The sequence below is a fragment of the Lampris incognitus genome, chromosome 1 (genome assembly GCF_029633865.1).
Source record: "Lampris incognitus isolate fLamInc1 chromosome 1, fLamInc1.hap2, whole genome shotgun sequence".
Taxonomy (NCBI): domain Eukaryota; kingdom Metazoa; phylum Chordata; class Actinopteri; order Lampriformes; family Lampridae; genus Lampris; species Lampris incognitus.
In genome coordinates this window covers 135,752,732-135,777,426 of record NC_079211.1, presented here as the reverse complement: position 1 = coordinate 135,777,426, position 24,695 = coordinate 135,752,732, and the positions used below count along the sequence as shown (strand labels likewise).

Genomic DNA, 24,695 nt, shown 5'->3' with positions numbered 1-24,695 from the left:
TCGATGGGCTCAGTAAACAAAGGCTGTTTGCCAAAACGCGACCCTAGCTGTTGTAAAACTGTACAGGGACAGAGCTTTTGTGTGTTTGTGTGTGTGTGTGTGTGTGTGTGTGTGTGTGTGTGTGTGTGTGTGTGTGTGTGTGTGTGTGTGTGTGTGTGCTTACTCATGTACATGTTCAATGCATGTTTGTGCATGTACATATTTGAGCTGTGACTGAGACAGAGACAAGGAGAGGGAGAGGGAGAGAAAGGATGTGCTTGCATGGGTATACATGTCTCTGGCTCCATGATAGATCTAAGTGAACATGTTGGCATGTTTTTAAGTGACAGCATAGAGACTACAAAATATGCTCTAGACCTCCTGGAAAAAATGACCTCAGATTTGACTGACAGCAAAACGGTAAGAAAGGACAAGTGAGAGAGAGAGAGAGAGAGAGAGAGAGAGAGAGAGAGAGAGAGAGAGAGAGAGAGAGAGAGAGAGAGAGAGAGAGAGAAAGAGAGAGAGAGAGAGATCCAGTAGAGGGAAAGACCGAGACAGTGAGGGGGATAAACAGATGGAAAGGCAATGGGTAATTTATGTAAAGAGACCGTCTCCTCATCTGACCACATCTTATTGGGCAATGGTGGTCTCAACATGACCTATTTCCAAATTTTGTGTTCAACACGAAATTGAAGCAGTAAAGGATTATAGAGAATTTTCTTCAACCTGGGTTTCTGCGCATGTTTCTTGCACATGTATATGCATATACACACAGGGAGAGCATGTGTGTACACACTATCTATCTCTCTCTCTCGCTCTCTCTCTCTCTCTCTCTTGTTCATCCATCATAGTTGATGATGACCATGGCACGTTGCATTACATTGGGTTTTGGTGAGTGCACAGATGCCTGAACAGACCGGTCTGAGCCCAGAATTCTCTGTGGCACACTGGACATGTCAAGGAGGATGTAGAGCTCTGAGGTGCAGCCACAAGTCCTTCCTTGGCAGATTTGTACTGCTGCCTCTTCAACTTATCACAGGAGCTTCTGATCTCATAGAGGACTGCACTTTCCTGGACTCCACAGCGGTGAAATTACCATATATGCAGATAATGTAGCTGCATTGGGGCCTGCAATAGTTTCAGGCCCACATGCACGGACGCTTTATCTTGCGACTGTAGTTTCAAAGATCTTGAGCACTGTATCTGTTGTATATGGTATATTAAAAAATGTGCAAAGTGTGCCCAAGCATAATTATGGACATGCGTACTACTTCGTACTACACAGTAGAATTGATGACTTCACTCAGTGAAAAGCCAGAGGAGTGCGCCTATGATGTAAGTAGAACTTATTTATTATTTATTTGACTAACAACAACTTTAATACTTGTGTTTTGTTTTTATAAGGCCTATGCACCGACATGAATAATACCATCTATGTGTGGGTGCACTGTCACGGTTATGTTTTCATCTGTGTCAAGGTGCGCTGTCACCGATTATGTTTTCATCTGTTATGGTGCTCCGACACTATATTTTGTTAAGTAAGTTAGTCCATCGGCTTTGCTGTTATGACTCCTCTTCTATAGCACAGCGGTCTGTTTTCCTAGTAATTCTTTAATTTAGGCATCAATTGTGCAGTGCATTTCGCTGTCATTTTAAAGCTGCATCCTTTCACGTCTTTCATTCGCTACTGACATGATGTTATGTTACTTCTGATAATGATGGGCAGGCTGGGGCCCACTTTATCTAACTTGCATTGGGGCCTGGTGCTACCTTGTTATGCTGCTGCTTCTCCAGGCAAGTCAGTCCAGAGTTAGGGGTTCCCAGCTTTTCAGATCAAAATACAAAGCTCTTCAAGGAGGCTTTCAGGGTATTCTTGAAGGGCTTTTTGGGGCCACCTTGCACTGGCTTGCCGTTTTTCAGCTTGTCAAAGAAGACTTGTTTTGGCAGTCTCGTGCAGGGCATTCTGGTCTTGTGGCCAGTCCATCTGAGCTGTGCCTTCACAAGTAGGGTGGGGATGCTAGGAATGTTGGCCTTGCTGAGGACTTCAGTGTCAGGTATTCTGTTCTGCCACTTGATCCTCTGCAATTTCCTCAGACAGCTCAGGTGGAAGTGGTTCAATTTCCTGGTATGGCGCTGGTAGACTGTCTAGGCTTTACGTCCATACAGAAGAGGTAGTAATACGATAGCCTGGTAGACCTTCAGTTTTGTCTCATGCTCGATGCCAGTCCTTTCCCATACTGAGTCGTGTAGACGTCCAAAGGCTGTACTGGTCTTGACAGTCGTGATGTTAACTTCATCATCTATGTGCACAGCACAAGACAGAGTACTTACAAGGTAAGTAAACTTGTCAATGGCTGTAAGCTTTTGGTCGTTCACAAAGATGGTGGGCTCAGTGTAGGGTTTCCCAGGAGCAGGTTGGTGCAGGACTTCAGTCTTCTTTGTGCTGATTGTTAGGCAGAAGCTGTTGCAAGCTGATGAGAAGTGGTCCATACTGGGCTGTAGTTCTTCATTTGAGCCAGCAACCTGAGTACAATCATCAGCAAACAAGAGGTTTCAAACAGTGAGTTCCTCTGCTTTGGTTTTGGTTTGCATCCTCCGCAGACTGAATAGGCCATCGTCAAAAACGGTTGATGAAGCTAATCCCAGTGTTGTTCCTCTCGAATGATTCATACAGCACAGCAGAAAACACCATGCTGAAGAGCATTGGTACTAGGATGCAGCCTTGCTTCACCCTGTTTCTGATTTGGAACAGAGATTTCTTGCTGGTCTCTGACACTAGCCATTATGCCATTGTGGAGTTTCCTTACCATGCCAATGAACTTGTCTGGGCACCCATACTTGGCCATGATCGTCCATAAGCCCTCCCAGCTGTCTGTGTCAAATGCTTTTGTTAAATCAACAAATGCCATATATAGATTAACACTTTGTTCTTGGCATTTCTTCTTTAGCTGCTGGGCAGTAAATACCATGTCAGTGGGTTAGGGTTCCGTGGTCTTTTCTGAAATCACACTGACTCTCAGGCAGCAGATCCTGGTCTAGGTGGACAATTAGACCATTCAAATGGATTATTGCCAAGATTTTGCCAGCAATTGATAGTAGGGAGATGCCTCTGTGGTTGTCGCAGGCCTGCCGGTTGCCTTTCCTCTTCTTGTAGCGATGGATTATAAACACTGGGGAATGGCTTCTAATTTCCACAGAGAATGGAAGAGATCTGTTAGTTTCTTGACTGAGCAAGGCCCTCCAGCCCTGTAGATTTCCGCAGGAATGACATCGGACCCTGGAGCTTTGCCTGATGAGAGGTGGCTTACGGCTTTTCCGATTTCCTCAATAGAAGGTGGAACAGCAAGGGACTGGTTTATTTCAACTTGAGGCAGACTCACAATTTCCTCCTCATTTATGCATGATGGCTAGTTGAGGACTGTGCTGAAGTGTTCAGCCCACCTTGCAAGTATCTGAACCTATTTGAAGCATGTGATGAGATCAAAGATGGCTCTGTACTATGGCAAATTGCTACGAGCGGCTCTCGCTTTGTTGTTTATTTTTTTGTGTGTGTTTTAAGTCACTTTTGTTGCACAAAATGCATCTTGTATAATTACCCATGATCGCCAGACTTTACTTGACATAAGATTAGACATCCTCAACAGCTTTAAACCGCGGGACTTGCTGAGAGAGATTACCTACAACAAACAGGTCTCACCATGGAGTAATGGCCACAGACAGTGCTGCCAGAGGTGAGATAAACGAATTGGTGCCCTGGTGGTGTGCTATCCAACCCCCAATTCCAAGCATACTGCTGTCTAACGTCCAGTCCTTTGCTAACAAGATAGACGAACTTCATTGCCAAATAAGCTCTCAAAGGGACATGAAGGACTGTTGTGTCTTCTGCTTTACAGAGAATTGATTCTGCCCTAATACACTGGTTAGGGCAACCAGAGGGTTTTTCTGTGCACTGTATGAACTGTTAAGTTTGGAAATGATGAGATGATGGTCAGTCCAACATTCAGCAGCACACATAGCCTTAGTCACCCTGAAATCATGTTGGTCGCGCCTCCTCATTGACGTAGTCAATCAAGTGCCAGTGGCATGAATGTGGATGCATCCATTAAGTTCTCTTTCAATTTGGTAGTTGGAATATCATGTTAGTGATGAATAGGTCAAACTTGGAGCATGTTTTCAGCAGCAGATGACTGTAGCTGTTATATTTTCCAGTGCTGTGTGCACCTATGACTGACAGTCATTTCCAACTCTAGCATTGAAGTCATCAATTATCAGGAGTTTGTCAGAGTTGGCTGTAGCAGCAATGACGACTTGCAGGTCGGCAAAAAACTTGGTTTTGATCTCGTCAGAGTTGATCATGGTAGGGGCATAGGCACTAATGGTGGTGGCCTCCTTTTTACCCGATAGAGGAACTTTAGGGTCATCACACGGTTGTTTATACCCTTGGGTAGGCTTGCCAGTTGGTTGACCAGGTAGTTTTTTTTTTTTACTGCAAAACCAACACCCACTTAATGTCTCTTCTCCTGCCCTCGTCCACTCCAGAAGAACATGTAACCTGTGCCCACTTCATTCATCTATCCAGTATTGGGCGGTGCATCTCTCAGATTGTTTTGATCCAGATGTGTCCACTCAAATGTACACATTCCACGCACCAACAATGAGTGGTATCACTTTGGTCTTTTTCATCTTATTTGTTTTTTGACCACAAGTATGGGATCCAGCTGCGGGAGGCTGGTCAGGATGTTTTGAAGCAGAGGGTAGCTTTTCTAACCCTCTCCTCACTATGGAGGTCAGCACTGTCACCTGCTCATTCGCTCAGGGTGCAGCCGGAGTTCAATGCTGCTTCAGTTCAGTGAGGGAACGACCGATATCATGAGCTGCCTGCATACAGCCTCCAGCATATCCATCCCTGCTGCTTCATCGCTCAACCATTGCCACAGGACTTAGATAGTGGTAAGGTGCCATGACTTTGGCAGAAAACTTGGGATTTCAGCGAAGGAGATTTGCACAGCATCAACCTCACTCTCTCGACCAACCCCATTTGTACCCATTGGAAAGACGTAGTCAAGATGACTGGAGGTGGACCTGGTTGCATTGGATGGTCCAGAGACCATTAGATGGAATTTCTTCCACCAGGTGTTCACATGCCTCGACTCAGACGAGCTGAGTTTTCCAGGTTAGTTAACTACTGCGTGGGGTTCAGCGTTGGGAGCTGCTGACTGTACCGACTCACCAGGGATGTTGACCCCGGTGTGAGCCTATGATAGCAGCTAAAGGGCCGGCCCAGATGGAACAAGTCAGAGGCAAAACTAGCTGATCAGGCAACACTCTCTCTCTCTCTCTCTCTCTCTCTCTCTCTCTCTCCTGCTACTGTTTTTTCCTTGGTGCTACCACCACCTTATTAAGCTTAACTTTGAAGTATAGGTGTACAAAATAGGGAAAAAATAGGCAGAGAGGAAAGAAAGAAGAACAACTTATCACTGTACAACACATTTTTTCAAGCGTTTTGCTTCCTGAAAAAAATTAGAGATTATGATAGATGATGTCAAGCTGAACACAAAAATAATTTCAGATTTGCTGTATCACGTAGGAATTTGGAGAAACATTAAAATAACTTTTATTGAATTTAAAATGTTTAATTGCATAACGATGCTACCATACTGGATCAGTTGAGGCTCCATACGGGGTTGGCTGAGGCTCAGGTTAACAACAGCCGCCATTGGTGCTGTGCCCTCACAGAGTACCAATGAAAACTGTACAATCCGCTGTGGCGACCCTTGAGAAACAGGGAACAATCTGAAAGAAGAAGAAGAATTGCATAATGATGCTGACACATTGTGTTAGTTCAACTGAGCTTAAAATGTTTTTGCAGCTGATTTTAATTTGTACTCAGCATATCGTGCCTCTTGTGTCAGTGTCCAACAATAGTTGGCCAGCATTGATGGATTCCAGTTGCCCTGATACCTCTTTTCTATGGTTGCAATGTCCTGGCTATACCTTTCATCATGTTCATCACTGACTGTACCAAGATCAGCAGGGAAGAAGTCCAAGTGTGAATGCAGAAAATGAATTTTCAATGACATGTTGCTCTTCATGGTTTTGTGTGCTTTAAACATGTTGTCAATCAGCTCAATGTAATTTGGTGCGCTGTAGTTGCCAAGAAAATTTTCAACAACATCCTTAAATGCCTTCCATGCTATTTTCTCTGGCCCCACTAGCAGATCTTCTAACTCCCTGTCATTGATGACCTGTCTGATTTGTGGACCAACAAAAATGCCTTCCTTAATCTTGGCATCAGTTATTCTTGGAAACATCTGTCTCAAATAATGAAATCCATCACCTTCTTTGTTCATTGCTTTCACAAAAATGTTCATCAATCTTAGCGTTATATGAAGAGGATGCAGAAATATCTTTGTTGGGTTGACAAGTGGTTTATGCGTCACACTTTTCTGCCCTGGAATGAAATGCTTATGGAGCGGCCAGTTCTTTTAATGTAATGTGACTCTTTAGCATGGCTATCCCATTCACAAAGGAAACAACAGTACTTTTTGTATGCAAGCTGCATTCCTAGTAGCAGTGCCAATCCTTTTAGATCACCACAGGTGTTCCAGTCATAATTGTACTGTATGTGTTTCAACAACAGTTCCACGTTGTTGTAGGTTTCTTTCATGTGTACTGCATAGCCAATAGGTACTGAAGGATGGACATTGACATAAAAGGGCAGCTTTCAGGCTTAACTTTGACGAATCTATAAAAAGACAGCATTGTTATGGGTCATGCACACAACCAAAAGCCATAAAAAAATCTACCAATTTCAGTGCAGAAACCGAGGTTGTCAACCTGCATAAAGAAGTTTGTCAAATGTTCTTTACAGTTTCGAAAGATAGAATGTTTTGTACCCTGTGACAGCAAACCGCATCCTTGCAATCTTGAACCAAGTAGTTCTGCTGTAGCTTTTGATAAATCTAAGTCCCTGACCAGGTCACTTAATTCTGGTTGTGTTAGCAGATGAGGATAACCAGGCATAAAGGGTTCAACATCTGGATCAATGTCGTTCTCCACATCAGGTTCATGCGTTGTGGCATCTTCATCTGCCTCATCCAGCCTCCATGTCTCTGGTAGCTTCGGTACTGGCAAACTGTCATCATGTGGCACTGGTCTCATGGCTGAAGGCAGGTTGGGGTATTCAATAGATTTCTCATTTTTAGTAGAGAAGCCAGATACATTGGTCAGATAGAAGTAACAGTCCGTCATGTGATCCTTCTGTTCTCGTCATATCATTGGGAATGCAAATGGCATTCCGAGTACCTCTGAGCCAAGCTCTCAGGTTGACCGCACATGTTGCACAACAAATTTGAGGTGCCCAGGGTTTCTCTTGGTCACCAAGTTTACACCCAAAGTAGAGCTCATAGGCTTTCTTACTAGTAGAGCTCATAGGCTTTCTTACTGAGTGCAGTCATGATGCTTCTTTGAGCCATAAGTGTATACTCACCAGTAACAGAATGTATCGCAGCTGTTGCAAATTTGACTAGACATTTTTGCTGTATTAAATTTTCCTGAAGACAATAAATCCTGTTATTAAGTATACTCACTATGAGGCGTCCATGTAGCATAGTGGTCTATTCCATTGCCTACCAACACGGGGATCACCAGTTCGAATCCCCGTGTTACCTCCAGCTTGGTCGGGCGTCCCTACAGACACAATTGGCCATGTCTGCGGATGAGAAGCCGGATGTGGGTATGTGTCCTGGTCGCTGCACTAGCGCCTCCTCTGGTCGGTTGGGGTGCCTGTTCAGGGGGGGAAGGGGAACTGGGGGGAATAGTGTGATCCTGCCACGCACTACATCCCCCTGGCAAAGCTCCTCACTGTCAGGTGAAAAGAAGTGGCTGGTGACGCCACATGTATTGGAGGAGGCATGTGGTAGTTTGCAGCCCTCCCTGGTTCGGCAGAAGGGGTGGAGGAGTGACCAGGTTGGCTCTGAAAATAGGTTAAATTGGCCAAGTACAATTGGGGAGAAAAAAGGGTGAAATCCAAAAGAAGTATACTCACTGTGCTATTGCCTGAAGAACATGTGCATCAACATGCGTCCAAACAGCATCTGTAAATGTGAGCAGCTTTTATAGCCTGTCTACCAGCATCTAACCTGACTAAGCATGCCCAGGCATGCCTAAGACAACTTTTGCATAGCACCTACACTGAGTGCATGCCCAGGCATGCGTGGACTGACCAAAACAACTTGCTTTGTGGGCAATATGACGGGAAATCACAAAAAATTGGTTATATCTACAAAATGGTATGTGATGGGAAAATTTTAAGGGGATTTTTGTGATCAGCAGCCCAAAATCCATAAAATACACCCAAAAGTCTTTAGGAAGCAAAATCTTCATTGTCCAGTGGGTTGTTTTTCACGCTGTTTTTCACTTACTTGTTTGAACTTTCTAATGGAACTTAAGTTAAGAGAACCGAGGAGCAAAGTGAGGTGAAACAAGGTGGATATCAACCCTGAGAAGAAAATTTTAAGCTTCTGTATACTGTAAACACACAATTGTGAATTTGGTGTAAAAACTGAATGTGTAACTACCTCTCGTGATAAACCTTAAGGTCCAACTGAAGCTGTGATCTGAGAAAATAAACATAGGTTTGTTCACCGAATGTCTTTGATTTAAAATTCATTTTGTTAACTTCTCACCCCAACGTGCTGCAGTCATCGCAATCCTAAAACCTTCCTACACCCTTACGACAAACCAATCTCCATTTCCTCTTTCACTATCACTGCCCATCCTTGTTATTTCTCTTTCTCTCTCTCTCTCTCTCTCTCTCTCTCTCTCTCTCTCTCTCTCTCTCTCTCTCTCTCTCTCTCTCTCTCTCTTTCTATCTTTCACACACACTCTGTTCACTCCCTTCTGTCTCACTACGTATGATGATTCTTGACTGCAGTTGTATTCTTAACTGATGGAGTGCAACTTGTTGAGACTTATGCCCCTTTTCCACTACATGGTACTGGCTCAACTCGACTCGACTTGCAGAGTGTCGTTTTCCATTACCGTAATAGTACCCTGTAACTGGTCTGCATTGATTTTGGTACCCGCTCCAGTTTTTTTGGAACCTCAACAAACCAAAATGCCAGTAGTTTTCAGTAATGGAAAATGTAAAAAGTCTAGTCGAGTTGAGCCGGTACCATGTAGTGGAAAAGAGGCATTAGTCAAGATTGTCACAGCAGGCCCACGGGTTAACAGGGCCATAGTCAATTGGAAAGGAGCAATGTCTCTGAAGATGGAGTATCTGCTGCATTGAACTAGCCTGCCTCCCAGGCACTCATCCAGCTAAGCAAACCTGCTAGTAAGTCAATCAGTTGGTGGACATGCTAGTTGGCACATCAGTCAGCAGGCAAGTTTATCAGATAATCGCTATACTACTTCCCTCCCCTTTGCGAATGAATGCTGGTTGTGGTGATCCAAGGCTGTCCTCTCTGATATCGCAGTGTGTCAACATGTGTCCACTTGAAACATCCCCGAAGACAGGATGATCTTTAAACTTCGGGGGGGGGGGCAGTTAATAGAAATAGCATCTCAGATGAGAAGAACATCACAGGAAATTCAATCAGTTCATCTGGACACAAATTTATTGGTAGAAACGTCTTGATCCATGCTCAATAATCCAGGTAAGAAAATCATAGAAGGTTGAATCAGTTCATCTGGATACAACGTTTATTGACAGATATTTTTCATCACTCAACTAAGTGACAGCTTCAGACTGAAGATGTCACGTAAACCTTCACTTCAGCCTTCTTTGGTTTAGTGGGAGAAACGTTGCATCACTCATCTAAGTGACCTCTTCGGTCTCAACTGACTGCAGGTATCCCCACTCTTATAAACAATACAGTGACATAATGTCTGAAACCAACGATCGGTTTCATATGCAAATTGACGTGGCCATTACCTAGAGTTACAATGGTTCCGTCGTTATGCAACTGTGCTGTTTATAAGGGTGGGGATACCTGCTGTTGTTTGAGAATGAAGAAGTCGCTTGGATGAGTGATGAAAATTTTCTCCAAATAAACATTGTGTCCAAATGAACTGATTAAACTTTCTGTGATTTCCTTACCTGGATTATTGAACATGCATATAGACACGATGAGAAGGACAGCTGGGAAACGGGAAAGAGAGGGGAAAAATGGGTGTAAAGTAAAAGCAGAAAGAGAGAATGAGATGGTTGGGTGGCTTATGAGACTAAAATTGAGTGAGAGAAGAACAACAGAAAACAGTTCAAGCATATGATAACAGTTGAGGGGGGGAGGGAGAAGTTAATCTCCAAACTCCACAGAGGGTAACTGTTCATTACTAACATGAAGCGCAGCACATTGTTAGCAGGATGTGCCACGACAGGAACAGCATGCCAGCCAGTGATCCTTACATTCTGCCATACCAGTAACCTCTTATCAGGAACTCTATCTCCCTCTTTTTTTTCTTCCCCTGCATTGCTGTCATTATCTGCTGCCTTCTAATCACAGCTCTGTCTTTTGCCAGTAGCAAGGAAGTGTCATATAGAGTCTTCATTTGTGTGTTAAATGTCTTAGGATGGACTAATTAATATAAACACAACACGACACACAACACAATACACACTTGCCATAAAACAATGATTCGTGTATATTTGGAAGGTTATGCATAAAAGTTGGGGGGGGGTTGACTGATTGTAAAATCACAATACTAAACTGTGAAGATTTTGATATCACAGCTACTGCTACTTTTGGCTGCTCCTGTTAGGGGTCGCCACAGTGGATCATCGGTTTCCATTTCTTCCTGTTGTCTGCATCTTCCTTTGTCACATCAGCCACCTGCATGTCCTCCCTCACCACATCCATAAACCTCCGCTTTGGCCTTCCTCTTTTCCTCTTCCCTGGCAGCCCCATATTCAGCATCCTTCTCCCAATATACCCAGCATCTCTCCTCCACACATGTCCAAGCCATCTCAATCTTGCCTCTCTTGCTTTGTCTCCAAACTGTCCCTCTAATACGTATAATCGTTCCTAATCCTGTCCTCCTTCGTCACTCCCAATGAAAATCCTAGCATCTTCAACTCTGCCACCTCCAGGTCCACCTCCTGTCTTTTCATCAGTGCCACTGTCTGCAAACCATATAACATAGCTGGTCTCACAACCATCTTGTAAACCTTCCCTTTAACTTTTGCTGATAACCTTCTGTTGGAGGTCACTCCTGACACTCTTCTCGACCCACTCCACCCTGCCGGCACTCTCTTCTTCACCTCTCTTCGGCACTCCCCGTTACTTTGGACAGTTGGCCTCAAATATTTAAACTCATGCACCTTCTTCACCTCTACTCCTTGCATCCTCACCATTCCTCTGTTCTCCCTCTCATTCACGCATAGGTATTCTGTCTTGCTCCTCCTCTTCTCTCCAGTGCATACATCTCCCTCTCCAGGCTCTCCTCAACCTGTATCCTATTCTCGCTACAGATCACAATGTCATCTGCAAACATCATAGTCCATGGAGACTCCTGCCTGATCTCATCCGTCAACTGTCCATCACCACTGCAAACAAGAAAGGGCTCAGAGCCGATCCTTGATGTAATCCCACCTCCACCTTTAACCCATCTGTCATTCTAACCGCTCACCTCACCATTGTCACACTTCCCTCATACATATCCTGCACCGCTCCTATATGCTTCTCTGCAACTCCCGACTTCCTCATACAATACTACACCTCCTCTCTCTGCACCCTGTCGTATGCTTTCTCTAAATCTACAAAGACACAATGTAGCTCCTTCTGGCCTTCTCTATACTTCTCAATCAACATTCTCAAAGCAAACATCACATCTGCAGTGCTCTTTAGTGGTATGAAACCATACTGCTGCTCGCTAATCATCACTTCTCTTAACTTAGCTTCTATTACTCTTTGCCATATCTTCATGCTGTGGCTGATCAACTTTATACCTCTGTAGTTGCTGCAGTTCTGCACATCGCCATTATTCTTGAAAGTCGTTTCCTCAGGCATCCTCTCACTTTCCAAGATTGTGGTAAACACTCCACTGCCATCTCTCCTAAACATGCCTCCACAGGTATGTCATCAGGACCAACTGCCTTTCCACTCTTTATCCTCTTCATAGCTGCCCTCATTTCCTCCTTGCTAATCCACCGCACTTCCTGATTCACTATCCCCACATCATCCAACCTTCTCTCTCTCTCATTTTCTTCATTCATCAGCCCCTCAAAGTACTCCCTCTATCTTCTCAGCACACTCTCCTTGCTTGTCAGCACATTTCCATCTCTATCCTTGATCGCCCTAACCTGCTGTACATCCTTCCCTGCTTGGTCCCTCTGTCTAGCCAATCGGTACAAGTCCTTTTCTCCTTCCTTAGTGTCTAACCTGTCATACAACTCACCATATGCCCTTTCCTTTGCCTTTGCCACCTCTCTCTTTGCTTTATGCTGCATCTCCTTGTACTCATGTCTACTTTCTTCATCTCTGACTATTCCACTACTTCGTTGCCAACCTCTTCTTCTGTATACTTTGCTGTACTTCCTCATTCCACCACCAAGTCTCCTTGTCTTCCATCCTCTGTCGTGGTGACACACCAAGTACCTTTCTAGCTGTCTTCCTCTCTATTTCTGCAGTGTTTGCCCAGCCATCCAGCAACTTTTCACTACCACCCAGTGCCTGTCTTAACTCCTCCCTGAACGCCACACAAGATTTTGATATCACAGCATTTCCCCTTAACTGCAATATTGAAGCCCAGCTTCTGTGAAGAGGTTTGATGGGATGATTTCTACAGGTCCGAATGCTTAAATCAGAATTGTTTGAATGTTCACTCGAGGACGCATACCCTTGTTTTGAGCCTTTGCAACAGATGGAGCTTAAAATAATTGCATTGTGTTGTATATTTTCTTTACATTTTTGCAGTTTTCACATTTTATTGTAGTTTAGATGGAGATGGAGCCTCAATAAATAAAATTTTGTAATATCTAATCACAATATCTGTGATTGTGATTTTGGAATATGAATCAATGCAGCAATAAGATATCATTATAATATTGAATCAGGAGGTAACTGCTAGTTCCCAGCCCTATTACGCATATTTTAATCATATGGCTTTCCTTCCAAGAAAATGTGTCTTACAAATAATGATACTTGGCTAGTTCCATGTTTAGCCCGAAACATCTATTGACATGCAGTCATGGACTATGGGGACAGAGTCAGATCGTATTAGACAAGATTTGTCCTCTTTATACAACATGACCCCCCCCCCCCCATCTTCTGAAACACATGGTTGTCGCCTGTGAGTGGTTGTCATGGTGATGGACCCCAGGGGGACTCATTCCAAAACCAAAAGTTCGGAAATAGATCCTCCGCCTCTCTCCAGGGGAAAGGGGTTCATTTGGCACATGAAGAATGGAGGGAGGACTGGAGTCATGGAAGGAGAAATGAGAGGATAGAAAAAGGAGAGATCCGAGAGAGCGAAAGAGAGCACAAAGAAGAGGGGATGAGGGGAAGACAGGTAGAGAGAGGGGGGAAGGGGAGAAAGAGAGAGAGAGAGAGTGGAAGGGGGAGGGAGAGGAAGTGGCTGAGGGGGAGAGATAGAGAAAGAATGAGGCGGAGGTGTGCATCCCATTCCAACTGGGTCACATCGCCGGAACATTACGTAAGCATAAACACTGCTGCCCTGTGCTGTGCCCTTGATAGTATGTGTATACACCCGCACACACATGCATGCACACAAAAACACACGCTCAGATACACACAATTTTAATTTTCCAGAGGCTCCTACTGTCTGGACTGTAACTGTTTTGTAGGACAGACTGTGGTGTTTTTCAGAGCCTAAATAGAACCAAATGGAGAGCCCGCTTCCTCTCTGTCTTCCCCTCAGTGGATCTGCGATAAGTACATCATGACAGAGAACTGAACCCTACTCACTATTAGCTGGCAGACTGGACTGAAGCATGACATGGCATTTCCTCTCCGTTGCTCTTGCAAAACATTAGATGTGTCTTCACAGTTATCGTATCCCTTTTTCCTTACGCTGAGACAAGACTAGATTTTTTGATTGTAGCATTAATCAGTCCAGTTGAAAATACCTGAAAATGCCCTATATATCACTTTTTTAAAAGTTTCATACAATGTGTGTGAGGCCTCAGCAGTTTGCGGGGTGGGCGGCGGACTCTGAGCAACATTTAATGGGTGTTGCCAGTCACACCTTTAACTGACAAATTTATGCTTGTGCTGCGTCAACAACATAGCATGATTACTCCTTAGGGGATGACCATTCTCCCAGGTCAAGTCTCTCCAACCATTTATCCTGCATTATGAAATTGCTTGAATTCCCAAGTAGCTCCTCTAGGGGATGAAGCAACCATGTAGAAGCAGTACATGGAGCTAACATACAAGTAAGACTTCCAATATGCCAACATGTTTGCACTGTGAACCCTTCCATGGTAATGGGTATGTTGTTGATTGGTCTTTAGTTAGTTTGCCTCTCTCCAGCATTCTTAGCTCCCCATATTTGGATAACTCATTCCTACATATAAATGAACAGCAATGCAAATGCAGCTCATATTTGCGAGAGTTGTTTGCGCAGTGCGCTGTCTGTGCGTTGGTAGAGGGTGTGATTGTCTATAAAAGGAACAGCCAAAGCCAGTTGTTTAAAATCCTAGTTGGACGGTTTCAAATCCCCCCTTGTACTGAGAGAACAGAGGGAGGTAGTGCGGACGCGCGCGCGCGCGTATATGTATGTATGGGGGTGCGCGCGGATGTGTGAGCGCGTGCGAGCGAGCGAACAAACATGGATCTGTGTGTGCACGCGCATGTGTTAGTATATACTTTTGTCTCTATATTTGTGTCTGTCTGCTTGTCAGGAGGATTGAGAGCAAAGCACCTTTCCATCCACGAGGAGTGAGTGAGAGCGAGAGAGAAAAGAGGTAGAGAGAGACAGTTTGAGAGTGAGAGTGAGAGAGCGGTAGAGAGAGAGAGAGAGAGAGAGAGAGGAGACAGACAGAGAGCGCAGAGGGAAGGGATGACGGAGAGGGTGTGTGGGGGGTGTGCAGGGAAAGAGGACTGGATGGGGGGGTCTTATGGCAAAAGGGCGTGGCTAAACGCCCGTCACTCATCGCCAGTTACCATGGCAAATGGGCGGTCCCGATCAGCGGGGCATCCAATGGGAGACGACGCTGCTTGTGTCACCATGGTGACGGGGCTGTGCCCAGGGAGGTTGTGATGGGTTGACAGGTGCGTGGCAATCGGAGCTCTCTGCAAGCATGTACGCCAAAGGCAAGAGTAGCAACGTGCCGTCCGACAGCCAAGCCAGAGAAAAGTAAGTTTTATTTATGGGGGAGGAAACCGCGGCGACGGGGGAAGTTCACCAGCGTCCGGGGGCAGTCAGTCACACACGCAGCCGCGACGAGAGAGCGCAGACGCTGTCAGACTCTGTGGCACTCTGTGGGGCTTTTCGGTCAGCGCACCGCACGGCTTTTAAAGTTGACCGTCTTTATTTGGAACGGGAGGATTTTTTTTTTTAATTTGAACCCCCTTTTACTCCGTGTTCGTTTAGGTTTAGGGGAAATTAATAGTGGGAAGAATTATTTTTTCCTTTTGACATTCTCTCGAAACATCTCGACGATCACTTTTCTGGGGTCGTTCATCTGACGGCCGTGTTAGTCGATGCGTGTTTATTTTGACTCGTGTGCCGCTGGTGGGAGGTTGTACGTGCGTGTGGCGTTGATAGATATTAAGGACCGTCTGTCAGCATTCACGGCAGCAAGCAACTACACGCATTTATTTACCTTACAAGCCTTTTCTTTTCTTTTTTATGTCTTCTTCACGCTGTTATTCCTTTTCGTGTGCTGTGTTGAATAACAGTGATCGATTCTTGTTGTCACCGCCAGATAGTAAAGAGAGATGGTCTACAACGTGTTGCGACAGTCAGTCAATATGTAGACGGTCGTAAATTGTTGGCTAATTTGTGATCGCGTTGTTGCCTTATAGCGGAAGTTTTGCAAGTGATAATGTATGGACTGTGATTATTTGGGATAACAAACAATATTTCCACATAAGTGTTTCTACTCTGCTTCTTTTTTTTACCATCAGTGTAAAAGATCAGCTTTTGAATTAAGAATGACTGACTACTGTAATCTCCCCTCTTTCAAAGACTAAATAGAGTTTGATTTTTTTTTATATACAAGACAATGAAACTTTTGTATTGCAATGTGGAGTCAGGAAGGAACTAGAAATGATATTGTATTATTGACAATCATGTCAAATTAGGCTGTAATAACACTGTAGTATTGCCATAAGTTGTTTGTAACAAAATGCATTTCTGTGATATTTAAACATATTTGTAAAGAAAAAAACAAAGAACAGTACACATTCTGCTAAGCGGTGAAGGTGAATATCTACTTTTCGCTGATGCATCGGCCACATCGTTTGGATGTGACCTGAAAAGAGGGCTCACTTTGACCATCCTCGTGGCCTTTGGTTCGTGTCTCGATTTTTTATTGACATCAGTGGGTCAGCACTCTCTGGGAAGAAATGTGATGCACCACTGAGCGTATGCCTCTGCTTGTACAGAGACTTCATCTTTGCAGGGTATTTCTTGTGCATTATCTTACGTGAAAGGCAAACCTCTCCGGCTGATGAAGGCAATTAGAGTCAGGAAGACGGAGCTTTGGTGTGCACAAAATGCCTCTGTTAGTATTGCATTATAACCACCTCATATAAGGTCTTTTTCGAAAGGTGTCGCCATCAGTCCTTGGTTTTATGAATATGCATTGTTCGTTGAAGGCATGATTGAGCATCTTGACTCGTGTCGAGTGCTAGACAGCACTACTAACTTAACTGTGTCCCTTGAATCCTGTTCACTCTTGTTTGTCAACAACGTGATTGAGTTCTCAACCAAATCCCTGGGGTCCAATTCTTTATGCTCAATCAATAAGAACAGGATAGCACTGTGAAGAGTGAAGAGATGGAAACCTCTCTGTTAGGCATGGAGATAGTGTGTGTGTGTGTGGGAGGGTGTGTGTGACGCACAAGTGGAATTCCCATTTCTGTTGTTAGATTGCCGATCGGCCCCGCTCACCTGTGATGGCCAACTTCAGACTCCGCTCCTCTGTGCAGATCAAATTGGCATGGCATAATTAGCCTTGATCTTGTGGATGTGGATTCCCCCCTTTTTTCCATTGAAAAGTCCATCCAGACTTTATTCACAGATGTTATTCCCATTTTTTTTGATAGCTCAATTAGCATAGAAAAGCTGACAACCAAGACTGTGACATCATCAGCTGACACCATTTGGAGCTGATGCATTGAAAATTCATGGGACCTTGACTTTGTGGACTATGGTTTATTTGAGTGTAGGTACTTGAGTGTTTGGGCTACAAAGACTATGTGTATCCTTATCAGAAGTGGAGCATCTCCAGTAGTGTGTGCAGCTTGGTATCAGAGGTTGGGAGTCTTGTTCCCATGAGAAACAATCTCATGTTAACAACAACAATAGGGATCCCACGAGTAAACTCTGTTTAAGATTAGCTTTGTATTTTGGTTTATACTGTGTGTGTGTAATCATTGCAATACATTACCGTCCTCCCGTGTGTTGATGTTGATTGTGGCATCTGCGAGAACAAGGGCTACGTGTTGTAGCAACTAGCTAGTCTGACATGCGGTATCTGCTTGACTCTCTTGTTGCTTTAATCTCCCAAGGCACGGTTTATTTGATGGTGACGCTCCACTGAATCCAACTGCCAAGACCTTGACAGAGAATCACCAGCTGAATAGATGGAGAGAGAGAGGGAGAAGGAAAGTTCTACGTTTCTAACAAGCAGCCTTGTTTATCAGTGGCATGTATCAGAGAAGCCGAGCCGGCCCGCTGCTGCCATGTCCTCAGTTGTTTCTCATTTCTGCAGCGCAGCAGTAGATCAGAGAGCGGGAGAGACGGAGGAGAACAACAGATTGTGGGAGAGGAGGTGGGGGAGGAGGGGAGAGCAGCACTGGGGGAATTTGCTGGATCATTAGTTTACAGTGTTGTAGTATTGACCTCAGAATGGACCCCCGCAGATATTGGGTTCTGGCATCTCGCCCATGTAGAATTAGGCTAGCCCGCGATACGTCTGACCTCTATGCAACTGTGTTCATCTATTTGTGTGGGTACGTTTCAAGACTCCGGCTGCTGTGGTGTGTGTCTGCTGCGGCTGCGAGCATCCTTGCCTTACAGCCAGTTGATTTATCAGAGAATTATAGATGTCTGTTATATTGCTGTGTGGATACCCATTGATAAATATTTAACTCGAGAGGAGAAGCCCAACATGGAATGCTTTTTTTTTTTCTTCCACATTTCAAGCTTAAAAGCGTTGTCTTTTTAACAGTGTATGATTAGGCAGATTTTGCGTGAGATTACCGTAAAGTACGGAGGCAAAACTAAAAACGTCTTTCATGTAATTGTACGGATGAAATTAAGCCTCATGGCCTCATCCTTAAACAACTCCCACAACTATCTCCAAACAGTTGTCTAGCAATAGATTAATACTTACTCTGCGTTTAGTTTTTCACTTACTTTGTGTGTTCTTATTAAAAAAACAAACTCTGAAAGCTATAGGATGCAACAGGAAGCGTGGCTCTAAACAAACTCCATTTGCTCAGAGTCCTACCAAGTTCATCACTGTAGTGAGGGAAAAAGGCACTTAAAACACTTGTGCTGTTAATTAACAACAGTTGTTAAGACTAGATGGTGGCAGTAATAATTTCTGAGGAACATAGCTCCTTAAAGGCAAGAAACCCAGCGGGATTTCAGAACACTTTGCGGAAGCCGTTGGAAACAACGCAACAAGGATCATTCCACGTCATCACGCATGGAGAGAGCCACAACAGCTGTTTCAGTATCGCCAAAAAACGTGACGTCAGCACATTTCTGCCATGGTCTGGTATACAGACGAGACATCAAATGACAGCCCACAATTATGCCAACAGCTTAGCAAATTCTCAAAACTACTTTGAAAAACTATCATTTAAAAAAAAAAAATTAATAAATGTTTTAGATACCAGGAAGAAAAAAGACTGCTGTGAAAATACAGTCGAAATAAGCGCCCACATAATTGTACGGTTTTACCTCTATAGCTGACATTTTTACAGACTGTCTTTATTTTTTTTTCCACGGCGCTCCGCATGGTGCAGCCCTGTGGGCAGAGACTGGGAAATTTGAGCGAGTCAATTCCCCCACTCATTTATTCACACATTCATTCACTCATTTATTCACTCGCTCATTAACTCAGGGAGCTCTGTACGCCTACACTGGTGGAAATGTAGGTCATGCAGGCCTGGTTCTTGCAAGTGAGATGTTAGGGGTAGTGCAAGAATGGAGCTGGCAGGTGAGGTGCTCAATAGAGAAAGCACACTACGACTCTAATGCCGGGTGCACACTACGATTTTCGCCCCGATCTACCTCTCCAAGACAAATATTTGAGATTTGTGACAAAAACCTGCGGATCGCAAGATACAAGAGATTGCGGATACAAGCGGCTGAAATGAGTTTCCTCTGTAGGGTGTCTGGGCTCAGCCTTAGAGATAGGGTGAGGAGCTTGGACAGCCGGAGGGAGCTCGGAGTAGAACCGCTGCTCCTTCGCATCGAAAGGAGCCAGTTGAGGTGGTTTGGGCATCTGATGAGGATGCCTCCTGGGCGCCTTCCTTTGGAGGTTTTCCGGGCACGTCCAACTGGGAGGAGACCCCGGGGTAGACCCAGAACTCGCTGGAGGGACTACATGTCCAGTCTGGCCTGGGAACGCCTTGGGATCCCCCAGGAGGAGTTGAAGGGCATTGCTGGGAAGAGGGACGTCTGGAGTGCCCTACTTAGCTTGCTGCCACCATGACCCTACCCCGGAGAAGCAGCTAATGATGATGATGATGATGATGACAAAAACCCCATATTGGAGTCAGATTGGGGCTCATGTTCATCACTGACGCTCTTCTAGTATGAGCGACTCCTGACCCAGTTTGTGTTTTGTGCCAGATGCCCAACATTTTCAAGCACGTTTGAAGTTATCCGCACCAAGTCTTGTAGTGTTAGTGTGTCTGAGACTGGAGATGTGCAATAACCAATGACAGAATGAGAGGCAAACATGCGCAAGGCAAAAACAACTTCTCCTCAGCCATTCTCAAAATGGACACCAAAATTGTACTGTGCCAGTGGATCTGCATTAACGTACACCCAGCTGTGCCACTCCACCCATGTCTGTGCAGGCGGGTTTCCTTCGAGCCACGAAATAACCAAACTGGTGCAGGCAAGACAAATTCCCCCTACGCCTTAGGAAATTGCCAATCAGCCTGCATTTGCATCTTTACCAGCCATGTGCTCCTGCAAAAATAGAACCCAATATCTCAAACGTATGTTTATGTGGTGCACCACATATTAGTGACCTAAAATTTCCACAAGGTGTGTAGTTTAAATAGAGAGTTATATTTTCATATCAAACATTCTTTAAAAAAAACAACAACCATGATTTGCATATATTTTTTCAGGGTAAGTCGTCTTTATACATCATTTAAGTCTGTTGTACATATTACACGACATGAATAGGTTGGTGTGCACTTGTGTGCAAACCACTGAGGTTAAGATGAAATTGATAGCTTATGCTACTCACCTGCCTTTAGTTAGCATTCTCCTCCTGACTCTTAGCAAGCTCCATACATCTCTCTCTCTCTCTCTCTCTCTCTCTCTCTCTCTCTCTCTCTCTCTCTCTCTCTCTCTCTCTCTCTCTCTCTCTCTCTCGCTGTACCTGTGTTACAGTCTGCCCTTGATTTTTATTAGGAGTGACAGTACGCAACCACTTACTGTGTACCGCAGTTGTTCCATGAGGGTAGCTTTCGGTCACTGGCAGGAACAGGACATATGTCGCAATAGTTCTGGGATCGTGGTCCTGAAAGAGTGTGATTTTTATCATAGAACACATTCTTTTAAGCTTAGAGTCACAAGTCACTAAAAAGGCCCAAGACACATAAAGCTTTTTGGATCACATACCCACACACACACTCAGACGCAACACAAATCCTGCTACACATAATAGAAAAGATTACTCCTCAGTGTGTTGTTTCCTAGAAGGATTTGTTTACTGTACAGAGTACACTCGGCTGTATTTCTTACAGTTCATCAGACTAATGAGCACAAACTTTAAGCCGGCAATTGTGAAAAATGCAACTATCATTAATGTCATTTTTCCCCAATCGGTGGCTCATGTATCAGTTGCGTTTATTTGGTGCAGACATAAGCAATTCCGGTACTATGAGGATCATCATTCTGGACACACACACACACACACACACACACACACACATACACACACACACACACACACACACACACCTGCCTCTGAACTTAGACACCTCAGAATCCTGCCAGAAGGCTGTCGATGCAGCATTGCGCAGTGAGTTGAAGCATTGCATGCTGGGAGTGTTTATCCAACAGAAGCAATTCAGTGTGCCACTCGGGCTCTGACAGCGAGTCGCATTACAGGGAAACTACAATGAAACTGCACAGCGACTCGCACACATACACTCCCAAAATCTGGGGAATCTGGTTTGTCCGTGGCAAAGCGTCAACTGACAAATGTTCCATTATAATGAGATGCTTTGTTTGTTTACTGCTTGGCACCGTCATTATACTTTAGGGGGGGGGGAGGCAAAGAGAGAGAGATAATATTAGAATTAAAGATTGTAGTCAGAAGCTAAAGCTGTGTACTTGGACTAGTTTCTCCGTTTAAATTGAGCCAAAAAAAAAGTAAATGTGACTGAAATGAATGGAAGACAAGAAGTGTGAACTGGAAGGGTTCAACATAATGGGAGAAAGAGACATTAAAAGACAGAAAGAGTGAAAGAAAGATAGAGATAGCCCGCGTGCGCAGGTCAGATGAGGTCAGGGGACGTCTTGGAGGACCTCATGGTCGAATGCCCCATAATGTCTGTTCATTGGACCGGGGCACTTTACACACATCCTGCTCTGTCTGTGTATCACTTAACCCTGTAGGTGGCCGCACCTGGTTCGGTTGGCTAAAATCCAGAAACGGGAGTAAAAAGCCCTGTTGAGACCCCACCCACTCACCCATACGCACACGCACACATGCACGCATGTGTGCATGTACACACACATGCACACATGCACACCAAAAGGCCATGTGGTAACGCCTGAACATCAGCTCAGCTGTGCTTGAGTATGTTTTAGTTCAAAGGAGACCATATTGTACTTGTGTGTGTGTGTGTGTGTGTGTGTGTGTGTGTGTGTGTGTGTGCGTGCGTGCGTGCGTGCGTGCGTGCGTGCGTGTGCGCGCACTTGTACAGCAGTAAAGAGCCGACACAGATGCGTGTAGTGGGACACGCATCTGTGTCGGCTCTTTACTGTTGCGGGTCAATGGAGAGCATACTCTATGTGTAAACGGTCTGTAAGCCTGTCTGAGCCGTCTGCCTGCACCACTTTCCCCATATGTTTCATCTCTCAAAAATCAACTTCCATCTGTCTGCCATGCTGGCTGTGCGAATGTGAACTACAACATCCAGTATTCATTACACTGCTAATAGCCTCTCCGGCCCTCGTGGGATGCCTGTGAAAGGCGGCGAGAACACAAAGGACTGTCACCACTCGGTTGTTGTTGTCTCTCAACCAGATTTGACAGTCTGTGAATTCATTTAAAACTGCGGCCCTAATGTCTTAATCCTCGGAGCCCATCAGATTAGCATCAATCTGGGATTACAAGAAAGCTAAAGAAAAAAATCTTTGCCCTTGTCTGTGTGTCCCCCCCCCCTCTTGTTTTACTAAGCTGCCTTCAAATGACAGCGATGATGACAGTTTGACAAGGCCCTGACAGAAAACACTTTTTAACCTGCCGAACACATACAGCCTGTTAGAAGTCCTCTTTTATCTGCTGGCGTTCCTCCTAGCCTCCCCTCTTATCCCGGCTGCCAGAGATGTAACTTGCCACAGAACTCCTATCAAAGCCGCAGCTTTTTATTGAGCTGTGCGGGGGGACGGGAGATGGCGTCTGATCGACACAGGCAGAAAAGGGGGTGATGTGTCAATCAACAGCAAGGACCCCCATATCAGGCATTCTCGCAGGATGCCTTGGGGTCCTTGGGATGTATCGACGTGACAAAAAAAGGCCTCCGTCGGCATCAGATACCACGCGAGAAGGAAGGAAGGAAGGAAGGAAGGAAGAAAGGGGGCGAGGGCACAGGATTCTCAAAGTCTTTTATCGCTCCCCTCAAAAGACGAAGGGAACCGCTGAGTTAGTTTATCACCCAGCGCTCGTCCCTCAGGACCCCATGGGCGTCCCTGAATACTCCTGTTTTAATTAGACGCACGCCGACCAACCCCTCCTTTATTCCTTCTCCCCTCTTCTCCTCCGTTCCTTTCCGTGCTGTTTTTCTTTTATCCCCCCTTCGCCTCTCATCTGGTTTCCTCTCCTTTCCTCCCCCACTTTCACCCCTATGCTTCGACTCGCTAAAGAAAAAGTCATCGTCTTTCTGTGTGATCGGTAACAATGTAAAGCACTTTGACCTGCATTTCATGTAGACAATGTGCTAAATAAAATTCATTATTATTATTAATAATAATAACAACAGTAGTTTGTTCATGAATAATTAACACGGCAAAATCAAGGCTGCAGAGGAAGCACATCAGTGTGGGTGTGAAGGATGGAAGGGTTGGTTAGGTACGGTTTGGCATCATGACGTTTCAGAGCTGGTGTCCTCGACCTTCACGGCGACCTGCTACCCATGCTGTGGGAACCTTGTCCATGTAGTTAGCGGTAGCAGTTGTGGTTGTTGGTAGGAAGTGTTTTTGTTGTATCTGGTGACACCAAATACGCAAGTCTTTGCTGCCAACCACAGTTCGGTGCGGACACTCCCTCTCAGAGCTTCCTGTAACCCGAGCTGTGGGTAAAAGTAAAGGCTGTGGTGAAAACGATCTGTCTACAGAAACACACAAATTGCTTACCGCTTTTATTTTCAGTGGCAGATTTCTAGCCTTTTTTTTTCTTCCTTTCAAATATTTGGGTGTAGGAAAGGTTGTTCGAAAGATAATTTAAATAACGAATAAGACAGGCCTGTACCGTAGCACAGAAGTGTTTCTGACTGCGTTCGTTCGTCACTGTAGGTTAAGCTTTGACATCTTCATCGACGAAGCTGTCCCTTTCTGTTTCGCGTAGGTATTGTCTCTTCATCCTCTTATTCCCGATGTGTGAATGCCGTCTCAAAGTTGCATTCTTCCGCTTCACACTAGCCCGGCTTGACATATCGGTCTCATGTTGTGTCTGTGGCTGCTCTTGCTGAGCTGCCCCCTCTTCCCCGATCCCCGGTTTGCCTTTTGCCTGGTGTAGAGGAGGTTTGTTGGAGGCCCCTCTGCTGATATTTCTCTATCATTGATATGCAAGCTGCATCACCCAGGCACTAGCGCAAGGTTAAGCATGCGTGACGGCCAGGCTTAGGAACTGCCTCAGACTTCTCTCTCTCTCTCTCTCTCTCTCTCTCTCTCTCTCTCTCTCTCTCTCTCTCTCTCTCTCTCTCTCTCTCTCTCTCTCTCCTTATCACGTTCTCTCTCTCTCTCTCTCTCTCTCTCTCTCTCTCTCTCTCTCTCTCTCTCTCTCTCTCTCACTTTTTCTTACTCTTCTTAAGACAAAACATTTTGACATACTCTCAGAATCTGTCTCACATTCGTGCACACACACACACACACACACA

General features: G+C 44.9%; 1 protein-coding gene across 2 annotated transcripts in view; it reads left to right on the top strand.

Moving 5' to 3' along the window:
• Positions 1-15,226: 15,226 nt before the first annotated feature.
• The window catches only part of LOC130119206 (single-stranded DNA-binding protein 2), a 76,181-nt gene continuing 66,712 nt past the window's right edge, over positions 15,227-24,695 (top strand). For both annotated transcript variants that reach the window (XM_056287748.1, XM_056287675.1), the window contains exon 1: positions 15,227-15,300. In XM_056287748.1, coding sequence (XP_056143723.1) covers positions 15,245-15,300 — 56 coding nt within the window. In that variant the 5' untranslated portion in view covers positions 15,227-15,244. The remainder of the gene's footprint in view (positions 15,301-24,695) is intronic.